At 48.3% G+C, this 19,328-nt stretch overlaps 1 protein-coding gene across 1 annotated transcript in view; it reads left to right on the forward strand.

Moving 5' to 3' along the window:
- The window catches only part of ACAP3 (ArfGAP with coiled-coil, ankyrin repeat and PH domains 3), a 147,253-nt gene that overhangs the window by 63,802 nt on the left and 64,123 nt on the right, over positions 1–19,328 (forward strand). The window contains exons 2-4 of the mRNA XM_067567264.1: positions 8,613–8,670; positions 14,523–14,642; positions 15,784–15,837. Of these exons, the coding sequence (XP_067423365.1) occupies positions 8,613–8,670; positions 14,523–14,642; positions 15,784–15,837 (232 nt within the window). The remainder of the gene's footprint in view (positions 1–8,612; positions 8,671–14,522; positions 14,643–15,783; positions 15,838–19,328) is intronic.

The raw sequence follows: 19,328 nt of genomic DNA on the forward strand, positions 1-19,328 counted from the left end.
AATATATTAAATCCTTTTAAAGGAGTGACAAAGATGGGGAACAAATGATAGGGGGCTCTCTCCACCGCCCAGCTTGGGCCATATAGCTAGTTTGGCTTTGAGACTGCCTTGCACAGTATCTGTAAGTTGATGTCTGCAGTTTAACAGCTGCGGTTGTTTCTTTGCTGCAAAAATAAACCCCTTCTTTCCGAGGGTTATTCTCTCCATCTCTTACACATGAGAGGAAACCGAGCGGAAAAATTGAATCCGGATGGGCAATAAGGGGATGATGCATGAAGGCGTAAGTCCAGAGAATAAAAATAGCAGAAAAATCTGCCTGAGAGCAGCCCTTTAATTATTTCTGTTCCTTGCACAGGCTTTTGCCATTGGCAGAGACTGGCAGGCTGGCATTCCTACAGGGCTTCCATATGCACTGCAATAAAGAGCTTGGCACCACATTGTTAAAGGAGAAAATAAGCCTCTTTTTTGGAAGCTGTTTCAAAGGGCTTGGTTGACGGATCAATTATGGGCAGAACCCCGTGGCACCCTGTGGGGAACGAAGAATCTGTGCTTGGACTGTGAGTCACCAGGACTTTGACCTGCCCGTTCCCTTTCATGGCAGTTGGGACTCTTTGATATTCATTTCTCAAGACATTCACATGGGAAGTTTTTGTGCTCGTGAAAAAGTCTGTGGATAGCGAAAGCTTCAGAAATACTGTTTGTACCAGGGTCTCTGCTGCAGGTGCTGATCTTGAAATCTCTCTGACTTCCCTCCTTCTCTTGGTAAAAGCTTCAATTCTCCGGTCAAGGCACAGATGTAATAAGCATATAGGTGCCAATCTCTCATCAGGAAGAATGATACCAATTGTCTGCGACCATCCCACTGGCTGAGGTAGGGTTGCCACCTGTCCGGGTTTCACCCAGACAGTCCAGTTTTTGGCTTCTGTATCCGGGCGCCATAGCTGAGGTGAGGATTGGGGCACATTGAAGAAGTAGCATGGGGCAGCTGGCACCACTATGTCCACATGTATTGTCTGTTCTGTGGCTCAACAGAGAACTTAATTTTCCAGCAGCATGAAATTCACTCTTGCCTATGACCCATCCATCCAAGCCTTCCTTTAAAACTCAGAAGATCCCCTCGATAGCCTGGTTAGAGCTAGCCGGCTGGGGAATGCAGGAAGGGTTTGTATCTGGTCTTCTCTGGCTAGCAGGACACGAACCAAGATCTATCAATAGCAGCAAACCGACCGTGACATTGCAGGAAGCCCAGGGTCAACGTGGATGTGGAAAGAGTTCCAAAGAGGCACCAACATAGTAATTGACAAGTTCAAATAAAGCTGTGGGCTGGATTCAGCTCTTTTTTAGTGACTTTCCAAATTGACCACAGCTCACTTCCCTCTTCCCACACAGCCTGGGCAACTCAGGCAGAGCAGAGCTGTATTTGTGGGAAGCAAAGGCTGATATTACAGCATTGTTCTGAGTTCTTATTCTTAAAAAAATAAAATTTAAAAAAAGAAATAGATTTACTATTCTGGCGCCCTTTGCGGGCATTAAAGAAAATTACATTTGTCTGACAACCTGAGACAACCTTGCTTCGCTTGGGGGTGAATGGCCTTCAGGGGTGATTCCTCCATCTGCAGAACGAAGTCAAGTTTCACAAGACCCTCTATGCAAAGACGGGTTTCAGCCGGGATAGTTTAACAAGCTCCTGTGGGAATAGGACCTGCACATAAAGGCTTGCTCCTTTCCGATTGAAGCCGATGGGAGTGGAGGGAGCTCACACATTGCAGGGTTGGAGTTGATGTTTGGAGAGGCACCTCTGTGCAATGCTGATGTGATGCAGATTTGTTCTCTGGACATATTTAGACCACATCATCAGTGTGCCTCTGTGTTCCTTACATTATCTTACATCCAGAATCCCTTTTGTTTACATTAATATAGACATTTATATTAATACTTACTTAACTCTTATATAGTGCTTTATATGCATAGATCTCAGAGCACTTGGCAAAGGATGATAAGACTTGTAAGCCCTTTTTTGCAGAGGGAGAAGTTGAGGCACATAGCAGGTCAGTGGTAGTTGCAGGGATAGAACCTGTGATTAGAGGTGGACAGGAGAGTAGAAATAATGTTTGGAGAAGCAACCAGGCCTTTGGCTTTATATCTGACGGGCACCCATTTTGATATACAGTATTTGATCTATATTTTGAGCTTCACCTATTACTACAAAGGCTAGGACTGTGCTGTTAAATTCTGAATCCAGATTTCAAATCCCTACTCCTCACCCACAAAAGTTTAGGGAGTTCAGATCCATGATTTTGGTTTGGCCTGTTATAGGAATAAAAGCCAGCTCTGAAATCCAGATCTCAATTCAAGAACAGATTCCGAACCTGTCACTTCTCCCCCTAATTTGGGGTATTTGGCTTTGGGTTCATCTCTGTGCTGGTAGGAAGAGATCTATCTAGCTACCTAGGTTGCAGAAAGAGACTGAGCAGCTGGGAGGGAGGGGAGAAGGGGGCCTGGGCTTGGTACAGTAGCTTTTGAAGTGCCCAGCAGATAGAATCATTCATTTTCTCTGTCAGTTCCCCCTCCATTGTGGGAGCAAGCAGAACCCAGCTGACTTCATCTCAACAGCAAGGGGCACTTACATTTTCTCTTTCCAGTTTTGTTGGATGAAACCGGATTCCAGGCTATCTTATGTAGTACCTAATGGTGATGAATAACTCAGGGCACGTCTTCAGTATTGGAAGTTTGGTTTGGGTCAGGAAGTAGATTTCTTTGCACCAAGCGATCAGGCAAATACTCTCTGCACAGCACTTCAATGGAACTACAACTCATCTCGCTGTTGCAGGGAACCAAAGCACACCCGGGCCTATATAGGGATGACAGGCACCCTGCTAAAAGAGACCAGACAAGGAAGGGAAAACAGATACTGGGCCTAGTACAATCCTGGTGCAAGAAGATGCAATGCCATTGACTTCAATGGATTTATACTGGTTTATCCTAGGCCAGCATACGGCCCATCATGTCCAAAATGGCTGGGAAGGATACGGTCAAACCACAAGACAGACATAGTTTGCATGAAAAGAGAGCATGCTGATAATACATGAGACTTTCTCTTGCTCATAAGTAACATCATATGGTTTGGTGGGGGGATAATAAACTCAAATAGGAATGGCTACAAGCATTACATCACACTTCCCAAATATGCAGCTAATTTATATTTAACAAGACAGTTATTGCACGTCAAGTAACTAGACTCCTTAATTCTAAAAAAAATACACATATTCTTTGAGGCTTAACAGCTATGTGAAAGCTTTCTTTATGAAAACCACATTTATGGCCGATTGGGAAGGGCTGTATGTCATAGATAAAAAAAATCTGGTTCAAAACCAACTATGTAAAAGATAAACAATCTACCCCATAGTTGTTAAACCTCAGAAAATAAAGGCCAGTTCTTCAGCTCGTGTAAGTCAGCAGACCTCCGTGGAGTGAGGAACTGGACCTAATTTAAGGGAGGGATAGTTGTCTATTGTTTAAAACAGGTGGTTAGAAATCCAGGACTATATTGTCAGCTGGTGCAGAGTAGACATAGCTCTACTGAAACCGGTGGAGCTGCATTAATTCACACAATCTGAAGATTCCTTAGTCTATTGATTTCAATGGAAGTTTGGAGCCTAAATAGAAGTTAGGTGTCTCAGCTGCTTCGTTGATTCCACGCTGAGTTTTTTGAAGATGGTAAGGCTATACTGATTTACACCAACTGAGAATCAGACTGCAGGACTCCTGGGTTCTTTTCCTGGCTGCACCACAAATTCTCAAATCATGTAATCCAGAATTTCCCAGCTTGCTCTCTACAATGGAATGCTTCAGATTTTGGGAAGAGAGAGGTCTCTAAGCAGGGAGGGTCAGACCGATACAGGCCCAAGAAGCTTGATGCAATAGCGCGGGGGGACTGACTTGAAGGATTCAAAGAGGGGGATGATGTGGTCAGAAGGGCAGACAAGGCAAGTGATCTCAGCGGCTGTATTTTGTAGCAACTGGAGGTGGCAGTGTGGGTGTGAAGGGGGCCCAGAGAGGAGAAAGTGACCATAAGAGGAAGGGAGGAGATGCGGGTCTTGATGAGAGTTTGAGCAGCGAGACCATAGAATGAAGGTTGGTTCTTAGAAAGGTTGTGAAGGAAGAAACTGTAAGATTTTGATGCCATGCAGAGCGGCGAGGGAAGGGTAATTCTCATTGGGTATTTAGCAACCTTAACACAGAGCACAGCGGGAACCTGTGAGATGCTAGTTCAAATCCTGGTCAGAGGAGACTGAAAAAGTAACTTCCTCATGCTGGCCCTTTAGTGGCTTGTGTGACACACGCAGCTGGTCTCAGCCCCATTCTGAGTGACTCTGCAGGGAGGCAGTGTTGCTCAGTGAGCTGGGCACTTGTTTGAGAGCCAGGAAAACTGAGTGCTGTTCCCACCGGTGACCTTGGGCAAGTCATTTCCACCCTCTGTGCCCCCGTTTCCCCTCCCACTCTTTTTCCTGGCCTAGAATATAAACTCTTCAAGGCAGGGACGGCCTCTTACCAAGTGTCTGCACAGTGCTAATCACAAAGGAGCCCCAATCTCATCTGGGGCCTCGAAGTGCTCCTGTTATACAAATAATAACCCCGTATCCAAATGCCCTGCCGCTGCTAGCACTAAGAGCCATGCTTGCTGGCGAGCTGAGCATTCACCGTGCCTGGACTCTGCCCTTGCCGGGGTCTTTCCAGAGCAGGTGTGAAGTGGACTGGGGGTGTGTGTGTGTGTGTGTGTGTGTGTGTGAGGCAAGCATGCGTTGATGCTGCCCCTGCTGCCTCTCTTCTAGTGAGGAATAGAAGCCTTTAATCTCAAGGTCTGTCACTCCAGCACCTCCCGCCAGCACCAAAACCCTTTGCAAAGAAAGGCCAGGTGCTCCCAGGATGCCTCTGGGGCCCCAGCTTGCTGGAGGGATGAGATCCGGCTTCAGTGAGGCAGCGTTATTTTTCTGCTTGTAGATTTTTGCATTGAAACTGGAGCAGAGCACAAGCCTCAGCATTCAGATCCAGGGCCTTCAACACCCAATCTCTCAAGCTGTTCACATCCAAGTTGTTGGTTCAGCCGTTTATGGGGCTGTGATGGGATCTTGGGTTCTCCGGAGCAGCCTGGAGAGTCAGAGCAATTCTGCTGACTCAGCTGGCATCCAAGTCAGGGTGGGTCTCAGGAGGGTAAAAAATGGGGGAAAGAAAGAGAGGAAATGGGGTGAGACCGGAGGGCTTGCACAGAAAAATCCCGACAATCAGCTAACTCCAGAGTGAGTCCAGGCTAAGCTTCCCTCAGGACGTGAGGAACTAGGTGATTCAGACCTCTGACAACATGCACTTAATATTCAATCACAACAAGTCATGTGGTCTGTCCCATGACTGCGTGAACTCCCCATGTGCTGAACACCCTAAGGCAATAAAAACCTTTCACAAACCCTTCTAAAAGCACTGGTGCATTGATTACTAGGAGATCATATTAAATAGACCAATTTGTGTCTCCTCCCCCTAGGGAAGCAGGCCCACCACTTTCCACGATCTTTATGAAACTTAAAACAGTCACATAACCTGAAAGCCAGGATGGCAGATGGGACCTCCCCCGTCCCCTCCCAGCACAGAGCCATAACATCATCGTGATTATTGATGTATTTATTTATATTTCAGTAGTACCCAGAGGCTCCAATTGTGGATCAGGGCCCATCATGTTAGGTGCTGTACACATCATTAAAAAAAAAAAGACGGTCCTCTCCACAAAGACCTTACAGTCTTGGCGTACAATGGGTGTTAATTCTCCTTCAAAGCAACTTTCTGTGCTACATTTAAAGTTCTTGGAGGATGGTGTTGGATTGCAATGACCTTACAGGATAGCTAAGAAATAGGGTTGGGATTTTCAAGCTGCCTAAGGGATTCAGACACCCAGTTCCCCACTAAAAATCAATGGGAGTTCCCCATTTAAAAAAAATCAACAGGAAATGGGAGTCCTGCTCCTCCTTAAAAATCTTAATCCAGACATGGAGATTTAAAAAAGCAGCCTTGCTGGATGTCATAAAGATCAGAAACTAACTGGTGGAAGCCTGGGAGACACAGCACAACAGAACTCGATTGGCTCATGCAGTCTTCTCTTAAGGTTAATTGAGAGGAAGAATAGTCCAGTGGTAAGGATGGTCCAGTGCTCCCCTGGAACCTGGGAAAACTGTCTTCAGCTCCTTGCTCCGCCGCAGACTTCCTGGGCAAGTCACTAAGGATGTGCCTATCCTGCAAAGGACAAAAACTGGTGCTGAGTCTCAGAGCGTGTGTCAATTGACTCAAGTTGCATGGCTAAAAGCAGCAGTGTAGACTTTCCCGCCTGGGCCAAAACCTGCCGAGGGGGAGGTTCTTGGAGCCTGGGCACCAGCCAAAGCGGGACCATCTATGCTGCTGTGTGAACCGGAGTCAATTGAGCCAGGCTCTGAGACTCGCTGCTGCAGGGTGGAGGTACCCTCAGCGTCTCAGCTCCCTATCTCTAAAATAGGGATAACCGTAGCCAGGCGCACACCCACCTCACAGGCTTCCAGGGTTTTCAGTAGCATTTGACAGTGCTCAGCACCTGTCAGGATTGGGCCCAAGTATGTAATATGGCGGGACTGTCATTGGGACAGGCGTAGTGTGCAGGGTGGAGTTCACACAGTCACATGCTACATCACGTGACTGGTGTTGTCAGTGACTATTGGTATATGCTCTACGTTTTCTGACTCATCTGGTTCCTCACAACACCCCGAGGGAGATTTCTGATAGATGCTAGGAGAGATGTTCTCTCCTGAAGCCAGTGAGTATTGGATTGGAGATCGCCTTGAAAGCTCAGGACAGAACTGGCATGCTAGAGATCAGCGTCTGGCCTTCGCTTTGATTTCTTGACTCTGTGGGGCGGGAGTCTCCAATCTCTGTTCCATTTGGATTACACGGCAGAATGTCAGCCACCTTGTAACAGTGTCAGATGGGGACCGTGCTCACCTGTAGAAGGTACTATTCGTTTATTTCCCATGGAAGAATGTTGAGTGTGGATAAGTACTGAGTTTTCTCTGCTACTTGTATTACTTCTGATTTAAAGAGCCAGAGAGATGGGCTGAATCACCCCATGTGACCTCTGAAGGTCCCTTCCAGCCCTATATTTCTATCATTCTATGAGTAAAGCCAAACTCCCTTCCCAAACTCGGTGGAAGTTTGGATCTGGCTCCAAATTTTGCAACGGTGCCCTATCAGTCATTTTTTATTTGTCCTTCATGTTGCTAGCAATGTGTCCCTGGGTGGCTCTTCATCATTTAAAACAACAAGAGCCTTCAGAGAATAGATTTTGTTGCCTGATCTACTGATGCCCTTGCGATTCCCTCCTGGTTCCTTTTGGGTTGTGTGTGTCATGTCCTTGGCTGTAATAAAGCCACATCAATCAGTGTTTCCTCCCCAGCCCTTTTACCTGGCACGTGCGCACTGCTGGAGGTTTTAAAACGCAGAACGTAACATTTCATGTCGTACACAGGCAGCCCACAGGCTTCAGAGAGTCTCTACAGTGGACTCTGCCTTGCAAGCGTTTGGTACACAAGATCGCTGCGAAGTTTATCGCATTTCCAGGTGCTTGTTGAAGGAAGTGGCTGTCCAGCTGTGGACATGCTGCCCCAGCAAGCTGCTTTTCAAGGGAAGGCTTCTGCGTTATTGCACTTGCAGTTGGAGTCTTGCCTAAGAGAAAAGTGGATTTATCCCAAAGGTCTTGAGCGGGGGATGCCTTATGCAAATGGACTGGGCTGATGTCATTGGAATGTTTCCCATAGTGGTGGAGGCCTGAATCCTATGGCCTTTTACTGTCACCACCACCCAAGAAATGGAAAGGAAACAGACCCTATAAGCATTGAATGGATCTCTTCTTCAGGCACAGCCAAGGCATGAAGTGTAAATCTCACAGGTGTGTGGGAGTGAGTAGATTGAGATGGTAACAGAACCAAGATATGCTCACCTGGGGCTAAAGGTTTGCTGAGGTTTAGAAGATGCAAGCCAACATGCGGGTGCTCTTGAAGCATCATTACAGCCTGGGGTCCAGTTTCACCAGGGCTGTAAGCAGGCACCGTTCATATTGATTGTCAGTGGGAGGTGTGCCCATGTTCCCCAGCTGTGAATTTGCCCTTTAGGGTCTGATTCTCATGTCATTCATGCTGGTGTAACTTAACAGTTACTTCCGATTTACACGGGTGGTAACGAGATCAGAAGAAGACTCAGCAGGCGGTGACTTCACTGCACGTTGCTCTAGCACAATCCAGCCCAGTTACTTGTTAGTGACATGATGGGGGATCATCGTCAACTTCCTCCCCTCTGTCCCATATTTTTCATTGGCCCAGGAGCAAAATCCATCCCAGATAATGCAGGATCCTAGAAATGGACTTCTCTCAAAATATGGATCCTGTGCGCAGGAAACCCCTGGCTGGGTGGTGTGAACTTGAGCCTGCCTCCTTTGCCTTATTGAGTCTTTTCACCTTTGCCTTTCAAGGGCTGTTTGGCTTCTCTGCCCATCCTCTGTGTCTAGGCAACCCGCTGATTCTTCCGTTTTGCTATTCTGATTACAGGGCGACCATAGATGAAGTGGAAACAGATGTGGTGGAGATAGAAGCAAAGCTTGACAAGGTAAGATGGACAAGCTGAGGGAGTGGATTTGGGGGAGTTGAGGTGGAGTCTTTGGTTTAGGAACATGGCCCCATCAGTGTGTTCTGCGCACAGGGCCCTTGCTCGGACTGTCAGGAAGTTACTGGCCTAGTGTATATGATCATGTTTCCCTCAATCATAGATAAGGGAGTTGGTTGCACCTTTTTAGCACAAGCAGCTGGGCTTGTTTCTGACGTGTGGTCCGACGGCTAGGACGTGGTGTTGCATTGGGCCTCAGGAGACCTGGATTCCATTCCCAGCTCTGTCACCATGAGCAAGTCATTTTGCTTCTTTGTGCCTCGGTTTCCTCTCCCACTCTGTGTTTGTCTGGGCTACTTAGACGGTAAGCTCTTTGGAGCAGAAATGTTTCTCACTTGGCGTCTGCACAGCACCTAGCACACTGTGGCCATGGCCTCCAGTCAGGCCTCGAAGAGCCATTGTAACAGAAATAAAGGTGCAGTGTTCAATCCCTGATAAAGATTATGATGTCCATAGGTATGCGGCCTTGGTTGTTTACAATAGCTCGCGGTAACTCAGAGCTGGGGTTCACAGAAGGGAGGGCGTGTGAAATTCAGCTGGGAATGGTTTTAACAATGTCCTGTTGAAGCTGTTTCTATTGTGATAAGCTTAAAAACCATTTGCTATCTTAACAATCACCTGAAATAATTCCCCTTTTGGGAGGATGTCTGGTTCATTGGTTAGAGGGCCACTGATGAGGTTCAGGATTCCTTAGTTCTACTGGAATCTCTGGGAGAGTATCTCTCTGCAAAGATAGCTTCTCTGCGCCTTTCCTCATCAGCAAAATAAAGACAACACCTGCCCCACACTGACTTTCTGAAGCTTAATTAATGTTTTTAAAGTGCTTTAAAGTTCTTGGATGAAAGGTGCTATAGAAATGCAAATGATTATTATACTGTAATGAAAATCAAGTGTATGTGCACCACTGGCCTCTACTGGATAGAATTAGAACTGAATTGAAGCCAGATTCCCTGAAGTCCCGGGATGGCATCTTCAGCACAAGACCGTCTTTCTCCATTAGAAGTGTGAATCTGAACCCTGCTACTGTACCAGTTTTCCTCTCTCCTGTTGTGTGCACGTGCTTGATTGTTATTGTAGGGTGGTGCATGAGTGCTGAGCGTGACGTGGTTGATCTGTTTAGTGTAGGGCTTCTCCTGACGGCTGGGCTGTGCCCAGAGTGGATTTTCTTATTGTATGTTTTTCTGAATGCCGGGACTCTCCTTTTAGACAACATAGTGCTGAATCAAGTGCTGAACACCCCCCCCATCCCCCCCAAAAAAATTTCAAAAAACAAAAAGTTCCATGGATGTCGCAAAAAGATGTAGAAAAAGCAACAAGGCAGGTAATATTCCATGCTTTATGACATTGACCGTGTCCTTTTAAAGTTTCCAAATCTTTGTCTGGCTGTACTACTGCATGATTTGAGGAGGTCTCTGGCAGCAGCTATTGAGGCAAAACCCTCCATCAGCCAGAATATCATTTGTAATATCCATGAGTTTTAGAGTGGGGTGGGGGAAGAGTTGAAACAGGCTTGGATCCAAGTCAAGAGACTTATTGACAGAAGGTCATGTTTCCTTCCCCCTCCCCTCCCGAATGACTGAGACATCAGCCAGATTGGAGCAGACAGGACAGAAATGTGGTGGAGGAACCAGCAAAGTTGCTGGAATTTAGCAGGGAGATTGTGGCTAGAAGGAGAGAGAACTTCTGCGTCAGACTAAGAGGTTGGCTTTGTTGAAGCCACAAGCTCTAAGAAATTGGTGGCCTATGGGAAATAAATAGGGGGTACTAGCCTTGTTCCTACTGGACAGGTGCCTGCATAAGATAACTAGCCTCCTTACTGGAAGGTGAAAAGAAGCCTGAACTATCTGCTGGCCTTAGAGCTGGTCCCTCTGTGGTAGGATTGGGGCATTTTGGCTGTACAGTATTGGGGAAGCTTATTTTGATTATTCTGTTAGTGCCATTACTGTGGCTAGTCTGTGGCTAAAGGACATTGGTTTCCAAGCCTGTCAATCCAGAACCCTTCGTTAGCACGAAGGTCAGACCCAGAATTCTATAAACAATTATTCAGCACTCACAACTACATGACGTGGAGAAAGGCCCCATAAATACATTTCCAATAGATTTAATAAGACAGCTAATCAGTGAGAGCACTTTCGGGCAGGGACTGTCTTAAAGCTATGGTCTCGTGTAATTTGGGCCCTGCCCAGATGGTAGCAATGGGCTGATTTTCAAGTTCCTTCCATTTGGAACGACAGTTTTCATGAGATCAGTGTCATTTTCACATTGTTTCCACTGTCTGGGACTAAAATCTCAGGGGATGGCTCTTCATGTGAAATTTTGGCTGTGTCACAATCAGAAATAGGTGCAGAACCAAAAAAAGTAAAAGGAGTTTGGATCCAGCAATTTGAAGCTGAAGGCCCCCATTGAAATTCAAAGCGGTTACATCTTCTCACCATAGTGTTTGAGTGTTTTACAATCCTTAGTGGATTTATTCTCAACATATCTGTACAGAACAGTGGCCACGGGCCAATTAAACAACTTTGCCCAAGGTAACACCAGAAATCTATGTCTGAACTAGGAGCTGGATCCAGGTCTTCTCAGCCCTTGTCCTGTGCTCCATCCACTAGGCAATCCTTCCTTTTTTGGGAATACTTGTGAAATAAGGTGCTATTCAGTGCAAGTAAGGGTGCCAGGATCTCTCTCTTAAGATTTATAACTGAACTCTTTGCTCTTCCTGTGGTTTGGTGGATTTCTCAGTCTTTAATTGCTTTCTACAGTTAAAGGTAGAAACACACTTATTTCTAAACTGTGCAAATACAGCTGCTGCCTTCACTCTGATCTCAAGTTTGCCTCCAGCTGTTGCAGACTATTTCCTATCAATGGTGCCCAAGTTTTCTAATGTTTCAGGAGCCTTTCCGAAGCTAGGAAATGTGATTTCAGAGTGTGCTTGTGCTGAATGGCCCTCAGCTACTAGGAACACAGCCTTGGCCGTGTGCACGAGGAGGTATTTTAAAAACCGCCACGTTGCAGAATAAGCTGGATTTCCTTTCCACAGGATCTGTCCAACGCGCCTGGTGTCCGTCTGGGCTCCAGATGCGACAGGAGCTACATCGGTTTGTTTTCTTTCTTTGGGGTTGGATGGAACAGTACAAATATTCTGCTAGCACCCAGTCCTGTTCTGCCAGATTATGTGAACAAGAGAGAAAGGAGGAGTGTGAGAACTGTATTCAGCTAAATACTCTGCTAACACAGCTGGGGATGATCTACTCATCCCATGGACTGTGGCTAGAACTGCTCAAATTGATCAAAAATGTCTTTACAGTCATTGAAATGGAATATTTGTGTTCCCCCCTCCCACCCTCCCCATGAAAAATTGCTCATTTTCAATTGAAACGATTAGTTTCCAAACACTTTTGGATGTCAAAAGTCAACATTTTTCATTTTGTTCAAAAAACAAAAACAAACCAACCAAGCCCACTCAGTGACAAGTTTTGAACAAAACCATTTTTTTTTGTCCTTGTTTCTTTCGGAGTGTGTGCAAAGACAGTATTCCGACTCGAAGTACGTTTAAATGAACGCTGAAATCAGCAGACAGGCGGTTTCTAGAGAGGCTCGTGTTTTCTGGACACTTTCCGTGTGGTCATTACTAAATTAGCGATCGCAGACTCAGCGGATTGCAATGGGAAGCCACCTAGCCCAGCTCGTGAGTTTTACAGCACTCGGTGGAAAACAAAGAAGTGGGCCTCACTCTGCCGTCAGACCAATGGCAGTCTGTACTAACTTCAGTGGCATGGTAACAGTGTGTAATGTTGTCAGTAAGAGGAGACTCAGACCCCTTGCGTGCAGCCCTCTTAAGTGAGATATACCCACTTCTCTGGCTGCTAACATCCCTCGTTAGAGCGAGGACCCGCCGAATGCACTGAGTGAAAACACCTGTGCTATCTAGCATCCCGAGCAGCTCAGGGGTAAATACCCTAATTGCCTTCAGCTGTTCAGCACACAGAGGTACTGTTTCCCTGGGCTGCAGGAGCACCTGAGACAGTGACTAACAGTTCACTAGAGTCCCTCTGATTTTCCAGCGAGCTGCTCGCTGACCCTGCATCCGTTACACAGCTTAAATGCAGATCCATTAGATCAGATAAATGCTTGTATAACAAGTCGGGCGGCTAAATGCCGCCACTTCTGTCCTTGCTTTTCTTCATCCCACACCCACCCAGGGAAATCCAGAGAGAACATACGGAGCAAATCACCCCGCAAACAACTCGCACACCTGCAGCTGAGTTCAGAAATCCCCACTGAATCGTTTTAACCAATCATTTTGACCGCACACGTTGGCTGCAACCCATTCACTTCAGCCCCTCCTCTCCTGCCCCAGGCCAATGGGCAGGTGCATTTTACCACTGCACCATCAGGCCCACATTTGTGTCTCAGTTTCCCTACTAAAGACAGTCTGCCCCAGGCTGGTGGAGTGATCTGGCCAGACCAAAAATCCTCTCCGTCCAGAGCAAGGGAAGTGCAAAGTCCTTTCACCCTCCTTGGGCATACCCTCGGCTAGGGTCTGTGCAGTCATTAAATCCATCCCCCATGGTTGCAGTGGGCGTCCTCTTCCCTTTGACCAGGGGTCAAGACTCTACTTCCCATTCAATCCTTCCCCGCAGTGGCAGGGTTTCCATATCACCTCTCTAGGTAGCGTCACACTGGGGCCCTCTGATTCTCCAGCCTTGGGATGCTAATACGGGGAGCCGCTTCACTGCCTCCCGGGCCACGTCCTCCAAGGCCTGCCTCCCACTAGGGCTTCCTCTGATCTCTTGAGCCATGCACCTGTCCGCAGGGAAACCTCCCACCCTTAGCTCAGACCGCAACACATCACCACCCTCCCCCAAGACGCGCCCTGGCGGCAAGCTTTTATCTCCTGCTCCCTCCTTCCCAGCAGGTCTCACTGTAGCCTGCAGTCAGCTGATCTGGGAGGTAAACCAGGCACAGGTGAGAGCTCCTCTGAATGGTTCAGCTTACTCTGTGACAGCTGGTGTAAGGCAGTCCAGCAATTTGGGCATTCCCTCTCTTGGGGGGCCGCAGAGAGTGGATTGGGCATGGATGCTCTCCTTCCCCTCCTGAGCAGCAGCAGCATGGCCCCCCCATGGCCATGCCCTGCTCTCCCCCAGCCCTCCCAGAGTCTTGTAGGATTGTGGGGCCAGGTGGCTGTAGTTGCCGCAGCTCCTGTCTCTGCTGCAGACTCAGGCAGGTATCGTGGCTTTGGTTCCAGCCAGCCCCAGTTCCCAAGCGTTTCTTCGCAGTCAGGGGAACGTGAAACGGAAGGGCCAGATCCTCATCTGGTGCAAATCCACTGCAGACAATGGAGTGACACCGATTTACTCCAGCTCAGGGTATGGCCTAGAAGTGTTTTCTTAAATGACAGTTGGGGTTTTGACGTCCCTCCCTGATTCAGTCATGTGGTGATTGTTTCTGTCTGGATTCAACTTTTCAGACTAGTAATCATCCGGGCTACAATGTGCAAGACTCTCTGGGTTCGTGGACTGTAACCCATGCTGTGACGGTGTTTCTCTGTCACCCACTAGTGGCTGATCATTAAACTACAATAATGCAGCCGCTTCCTGCACAGATGCTATGCTAGCCCGACAAGTGGCAGTGGGGGGTTTTCACTCTGACGGTCATGAGTTCAAACCTCAGCGTTAGCCCTGCAGATCAGAATAAACCTACCGTGGTAAATTTTATTTGCAAATCAGGTTTTTTAAAAAAAAACTCTTTGGCCAGCCCTATATGACAGTCCCCACTCACATCTTTCCCTCTCTCTGCAGCTGGTGAAGCTATGCAGTGGCATGATTGAGGCTGGGAAAGCCTACATCACCACCAACAAGCACTTTGTCGGTGGGATCCGAGACCTGTCCCAGCAATGCAAGAAGGACGAAATGATTTCGGTGAGTTGCCTTGGGGGACCGGGCATCAGACGCTTCGAGGGGTTAAACTTTCCAGCAAGACACTGGAGCGTTATATGCAGGAGGAAGACTGCTGGGAATTCTCTCTAAACCAAGCAAATCAAAATGTTTCCGTGGAATAGGCAGACCCCCATGATGCTAGGCAGGTGTTTTGCAATATGCAGTGATGCACTGGGTTTCTACGTGGCGTTTCCTTTGACTTCCCATCAGAGATCCTTTAGGTTAGTATCTTTTACCTATATATGCACAGTGGAGGGGCTAGAATCAGGACTTTGGGTTCCCTGCCCAGTTTTACCACTGCCTCAATGTAAGACCTTGGACAAGAAAGACACATGATCGCTCTGTGACTCAGTTTACTCTCCTGTGAAGTGGTTCCAGTTTACGTGTCTTGGTAGAGGAGGGGTTGAGAGCAGATGGTTGTGAGGCATAATATCAGCAAAGCATGCTGAGATCTTTGCACCCATATGCTGCTAATACCAACCGTGGCAGGGAGGATCAGCGATTTCCAGTAAACCCCGTTGAAGGCAAGGAAATCATGCCAGTTCTCATTTCAGCTGGGGCAGAATTTTAACAGGCATCTCCCAGGAATCCCTGAGTCCGGCCAGCGCATTGGTGGATTTTTAAATGGAAGACGTGCTATCGACGTGCAGAATATTGATCCTTTTGGGTAGAATTTATCCCTGTAGAGAGGGCCAGCCTGAGGCCCATTCACCATTTGAGTCTCACGGAGGGGCAAATTTCATTTTCGGTGTCAGAAAGAATGCCCGGATAATGCAGCACTGACAAGGTTTAAGAACAGGATCCTTGTTTGCAAGAGGCACTATGGTTTTAAGAAGCCAGGATGCAAATAGGATCCCGGGAATTTAGGTCAGTGAGCATCGGTTATTTAGGAAACATGGATAACCATTGCGCATAAGAATCAACCAGGCGGTGTTGGTTTCAGCACTAAACTGGAAAGGGCGGGCGGCCTCTGCTTTCAAAGCCAGCCATTTATTTCTGCTCACAGTTGCCAGCTGACAGAGCGAGCTTCTCTGTGACTTAATGAGTGTCCTTCCCCCTCCTCCCAGTGCTGGAGGAAGGGCAGCTGCTGCCATTCAATGCCTGTCCTCTTCTCCTTTCACAGGAGTGCCTCGACAAATTCGGAGACAGTCTGCAGGAAATGATTAACTATCACATGGTAAGGCGCCACCTCCCTCTTGTTTTGTGTGTGTGCTGGCAGCCAGCCCTTAATGGTCTCGCCTCGCTCTCCAGATGCTACTGAATGATCTGTTAGGTTTGGATCAGGCAGCAGTCGTGTGACACTGGACAAAGGCTGGGTCTATAAAGGGCTCCTCTGAAGAGTCTCTTTCCCTGAACGCTTGGCAGCAATTAAAAGAGTGAGGGGCTGGAGGGATGTTGCTGCCAGTTGTACAAGGTTCGACTCTCTTTAATGAGTCAAGATCTGCCTCGGTTACAGCCTGGCATTGGTCAGTGGAGTTGCACCAGGTTGCACTGGTGCAATGACTAGTGGTAGTGTACTGTGTGCAACAATCAGCGGGGTTGCCTTGGTGCATTGATCAGTGGATTTGTATCACTTTGCACGGGTGCACTGATCAGTGGGTTAGTATCACTTTGCACGGGTGCACTGATCAGTGGGGTTGTATCACTTTGCACGGGTGCACTGATCAGTGGGGTTGTATCACTTTGCACGGGTGCACTGATCAGTGGGTTAGTATCACTTTGAATGGGTGCACTGATCAGTGGGGTTGTATCACTTTGCACGGGTGCACTGATCAGTGGGTTAATATCACTTTGCACGGGTGCACTGATCAGTGGGTTAGTATCACTTTGCACGGGTGCACTGCTCAGTGGGGTTGTATCACTTTGCACGGGTGCACTGATCAGTGGGTTAATATCACTTTGCACGGGTGCACTGATCAGTGGGTTAGTATCACTTTGCACGGGTGCACTGATCAGTGGGTTAGTTTCACTTTGCACGGGTGCACTGCTCAGTGGGGTTCTATCACTTTGCACAGGTGCACTGATCAGTGGGATTGCACCAGGTTACACAGGTTCTTTGGTCAATGGTAGTGGATAGATACATGGTGGTGCAGAGGGTGCACTGATCTATGGGGAGCATGAGTGCCATTGGTTAAGGGGGCTGCAGGAGTGTAACTGAAGGCGGGATTTTCCCCACTGTCTTAATGGAGCCTGCAGAATACTAGATGGTAATTTGGGGGTAATGCTCTGACCAGTGAGGAGAAGAGGAGACTTCCAGCACACTTATGGTACCACGAGCTGCCGGGTTGCTCTCCCCACTCTCTTGTGTTGTAAGGGTACGGCCGGAAAGAAGGATGCACTCTCTGAAGAATCTGTTGCGTGTTGCCCATCCCAGGCACCAAAGGAATCTTCTCTGCATGTAAAAGCTAGGCGGAGAGAGATACACAGTCAGAGGACAGTTCAAGGCAGCTGCGACCCTCTGGTGCCTGGGGCAACTGGAAAGAAAGCCATCAACTTTGCAGTCAGCAGCAGATTGGGGAGGGGAGAGGAGAGGACAGAGGATCTCTCACCTTTGCTTCCACAGGGGACCCATGGCCCCCAGAATGTCAGGGACGTGAAACCGGTGTCAGAGGGAGCAGAGCTAGATTGCTCATTCCCCAAATGAAAAAAGCAAACCCACACAGGCCCGCACTGTGACTGATTCATTCTCCTTTGGTGGTTATGGTGGGGGTGATGCGTGAGGCCATGGCAGGACGAGAGGGGGTCCTGAGGAACTCCAGTACTCAGCACTTTCACCCTGAATGCCTCACTTACATAGCCTGCATGTATTCCCGATTGGGGAGGGGAGGAAGGCCAGGATCCTCATGGAAACCCATCAGCATTGATCTCTTACCAGCAGCAGTGGTTTGAGGGTCACCTTCCTGCTCCTGAAGCAGGGCGTGCTTTGGAGTTTTGCACTGGCTTGCTATGTCCACGTGAAGCCAGAACCCAAAGCCGTATTCCAGGGGGCGTGATCCCCAAGTGAGTTGGAGCCAGAGGACCCGTTGGAGTGAGCAGTCCACTGGGAACGCAGTCTACCAGCTTGTGTGCAGCTTTGAGGTTAAGGACAAACTGGAGTATATTAGTGCCACAATAATATTAAAGGGAGAAAGTGGCCAGATAAAGGCTGATTCTGGACTTCAATGTGTCTCGAAACCAGAGCACCTGGGGTGGGAGAACCTGTCCTTCCCCCTCCCCCTCCAGCGCACACCTTGCAGAGGAGAAAGGTGATGAGGCCCTGAGCCAGCCGTACGGTATTTCAGTAGGTGACTCAGTGGAGACGAGAACGCTTCAGACCAAAGGAGGCTTCAGGGTGTTGGTGCTGGAGTGACCCAGTTTTATCCCCCGGTGCCCCTGTCACTGGGCATTAGGGAGGATGCTTGATTTTGGGACACAAGCTAACTGTACGCAAGCAGAGGCAAAGCTGCAGCGAGTCCATTTCGTTCTCTGGGAAGCAGGTAGGGAGAGCACGTTTCCTAATGGGAAATGACTCAGGGGAAGAGATAAAACTACACCCAGGCTTTCTTGGGAGCATTAGCCCGTGAGAACAAAGTTGACCAGTGATACAGAAACCCAGCAGCAGGGGGGCTGTACCCAACCTGGGTGTGTGTCAGAGAAGGGGCATGCAAGAGAGAGGAGTGAGAGACCACTGTACCCTAGGAGCCCTGTGCTGGTATAGCTAGACCAGCATACTGTGCCGGCAAGGTGCTCCAAATGTAGACACAGCTATCTCCCCAGATCTTTTGCCAGTATAGTTCATTTGATCCCCATCCCTGCGTGAAGTAAGCTATCCTGGTTACTTTGCTGGTAGACCTGTGTCTACACTAGGGACTTCTGGCAGTACAGCTCGTTCAGTTGGAGATCACACCTCTTCACAGCCCTGACTGACGTAGCTATGCCTGCAAAAGTCTGACGTGTAGAGCTGGGCAGGGAGATACAGCGGGGCAGGTGGGTGTGTGAGGGGGAGAGACAGAACAAAGGGAAGAGAAGAGAAGACAGAGCCCTATCTTCTGGTAGAAGGCCCACGGGAGAATCCCCAGCCCTGGCTGTGCCTGAAGGAGGTTGCAACGTGCTATTGATGTTTAACGACATGCAGTTTGCTGAACTAGGAGTGCCAAATATGCAGCATCAGAGGAGACGGGTTAATTAAACCATTGTCGCTACCGTGGCGGATGTGGCGAGAAAGGGGAAGTCCAAAGCTGGCACGAAGTGCAATATTTATCCCAGCAGACGGACAACGTGGACCGGGCCTTAGGTCTCTCACTCTCCTTTTGCCCCCCTTCCCACCAACTCATGGGCCTAGTTTTTCCCTCAGGCCCCCATAACTTCACTGAGAGTCACACACCCATAACAGAAGGCAGAATCCTTGTGGTGGGAACTTCTTTTCCACATGAGTCCCAGGCGCCCCAGCTCGAGCCAAAGCAACAGCAGCAAGATGCAATGGCCGGGATTCTCCGATGTGACTGGTGATCTGGATCTCCAATCTGAGGCACTCTTAAGAGGCTGATTCTCCTCTGATTCTCCCCTCTGAAAATTCAGGGCCTTTTAAGGTATCCGAGGTTGGCTACCCAAAGGATGAGGCAACCAGATCACTAGTCGCTGCTGGCAGGTGTGGGCTATGATTTAGTCTCAGGCCCGGGCGAACGGAGG

The sequence above is a fragment of the Emydura macquarii genome, unplaced genomic scaffold (genome assembly GCF_026122565.2).
Source record: "Emydura macquarii macquarii isolate MOO-44397 ecotype Brisbane River unplaced genomic scaffold, CSIRO-AGI_Emac_v2 contig_2768, whole genome shotgun sequence".
Lineage (NCBI taxonomy): Eukaryota > Metazoa > Chordata > Testudines > Chelidae > Emydura > Emydura macquarii.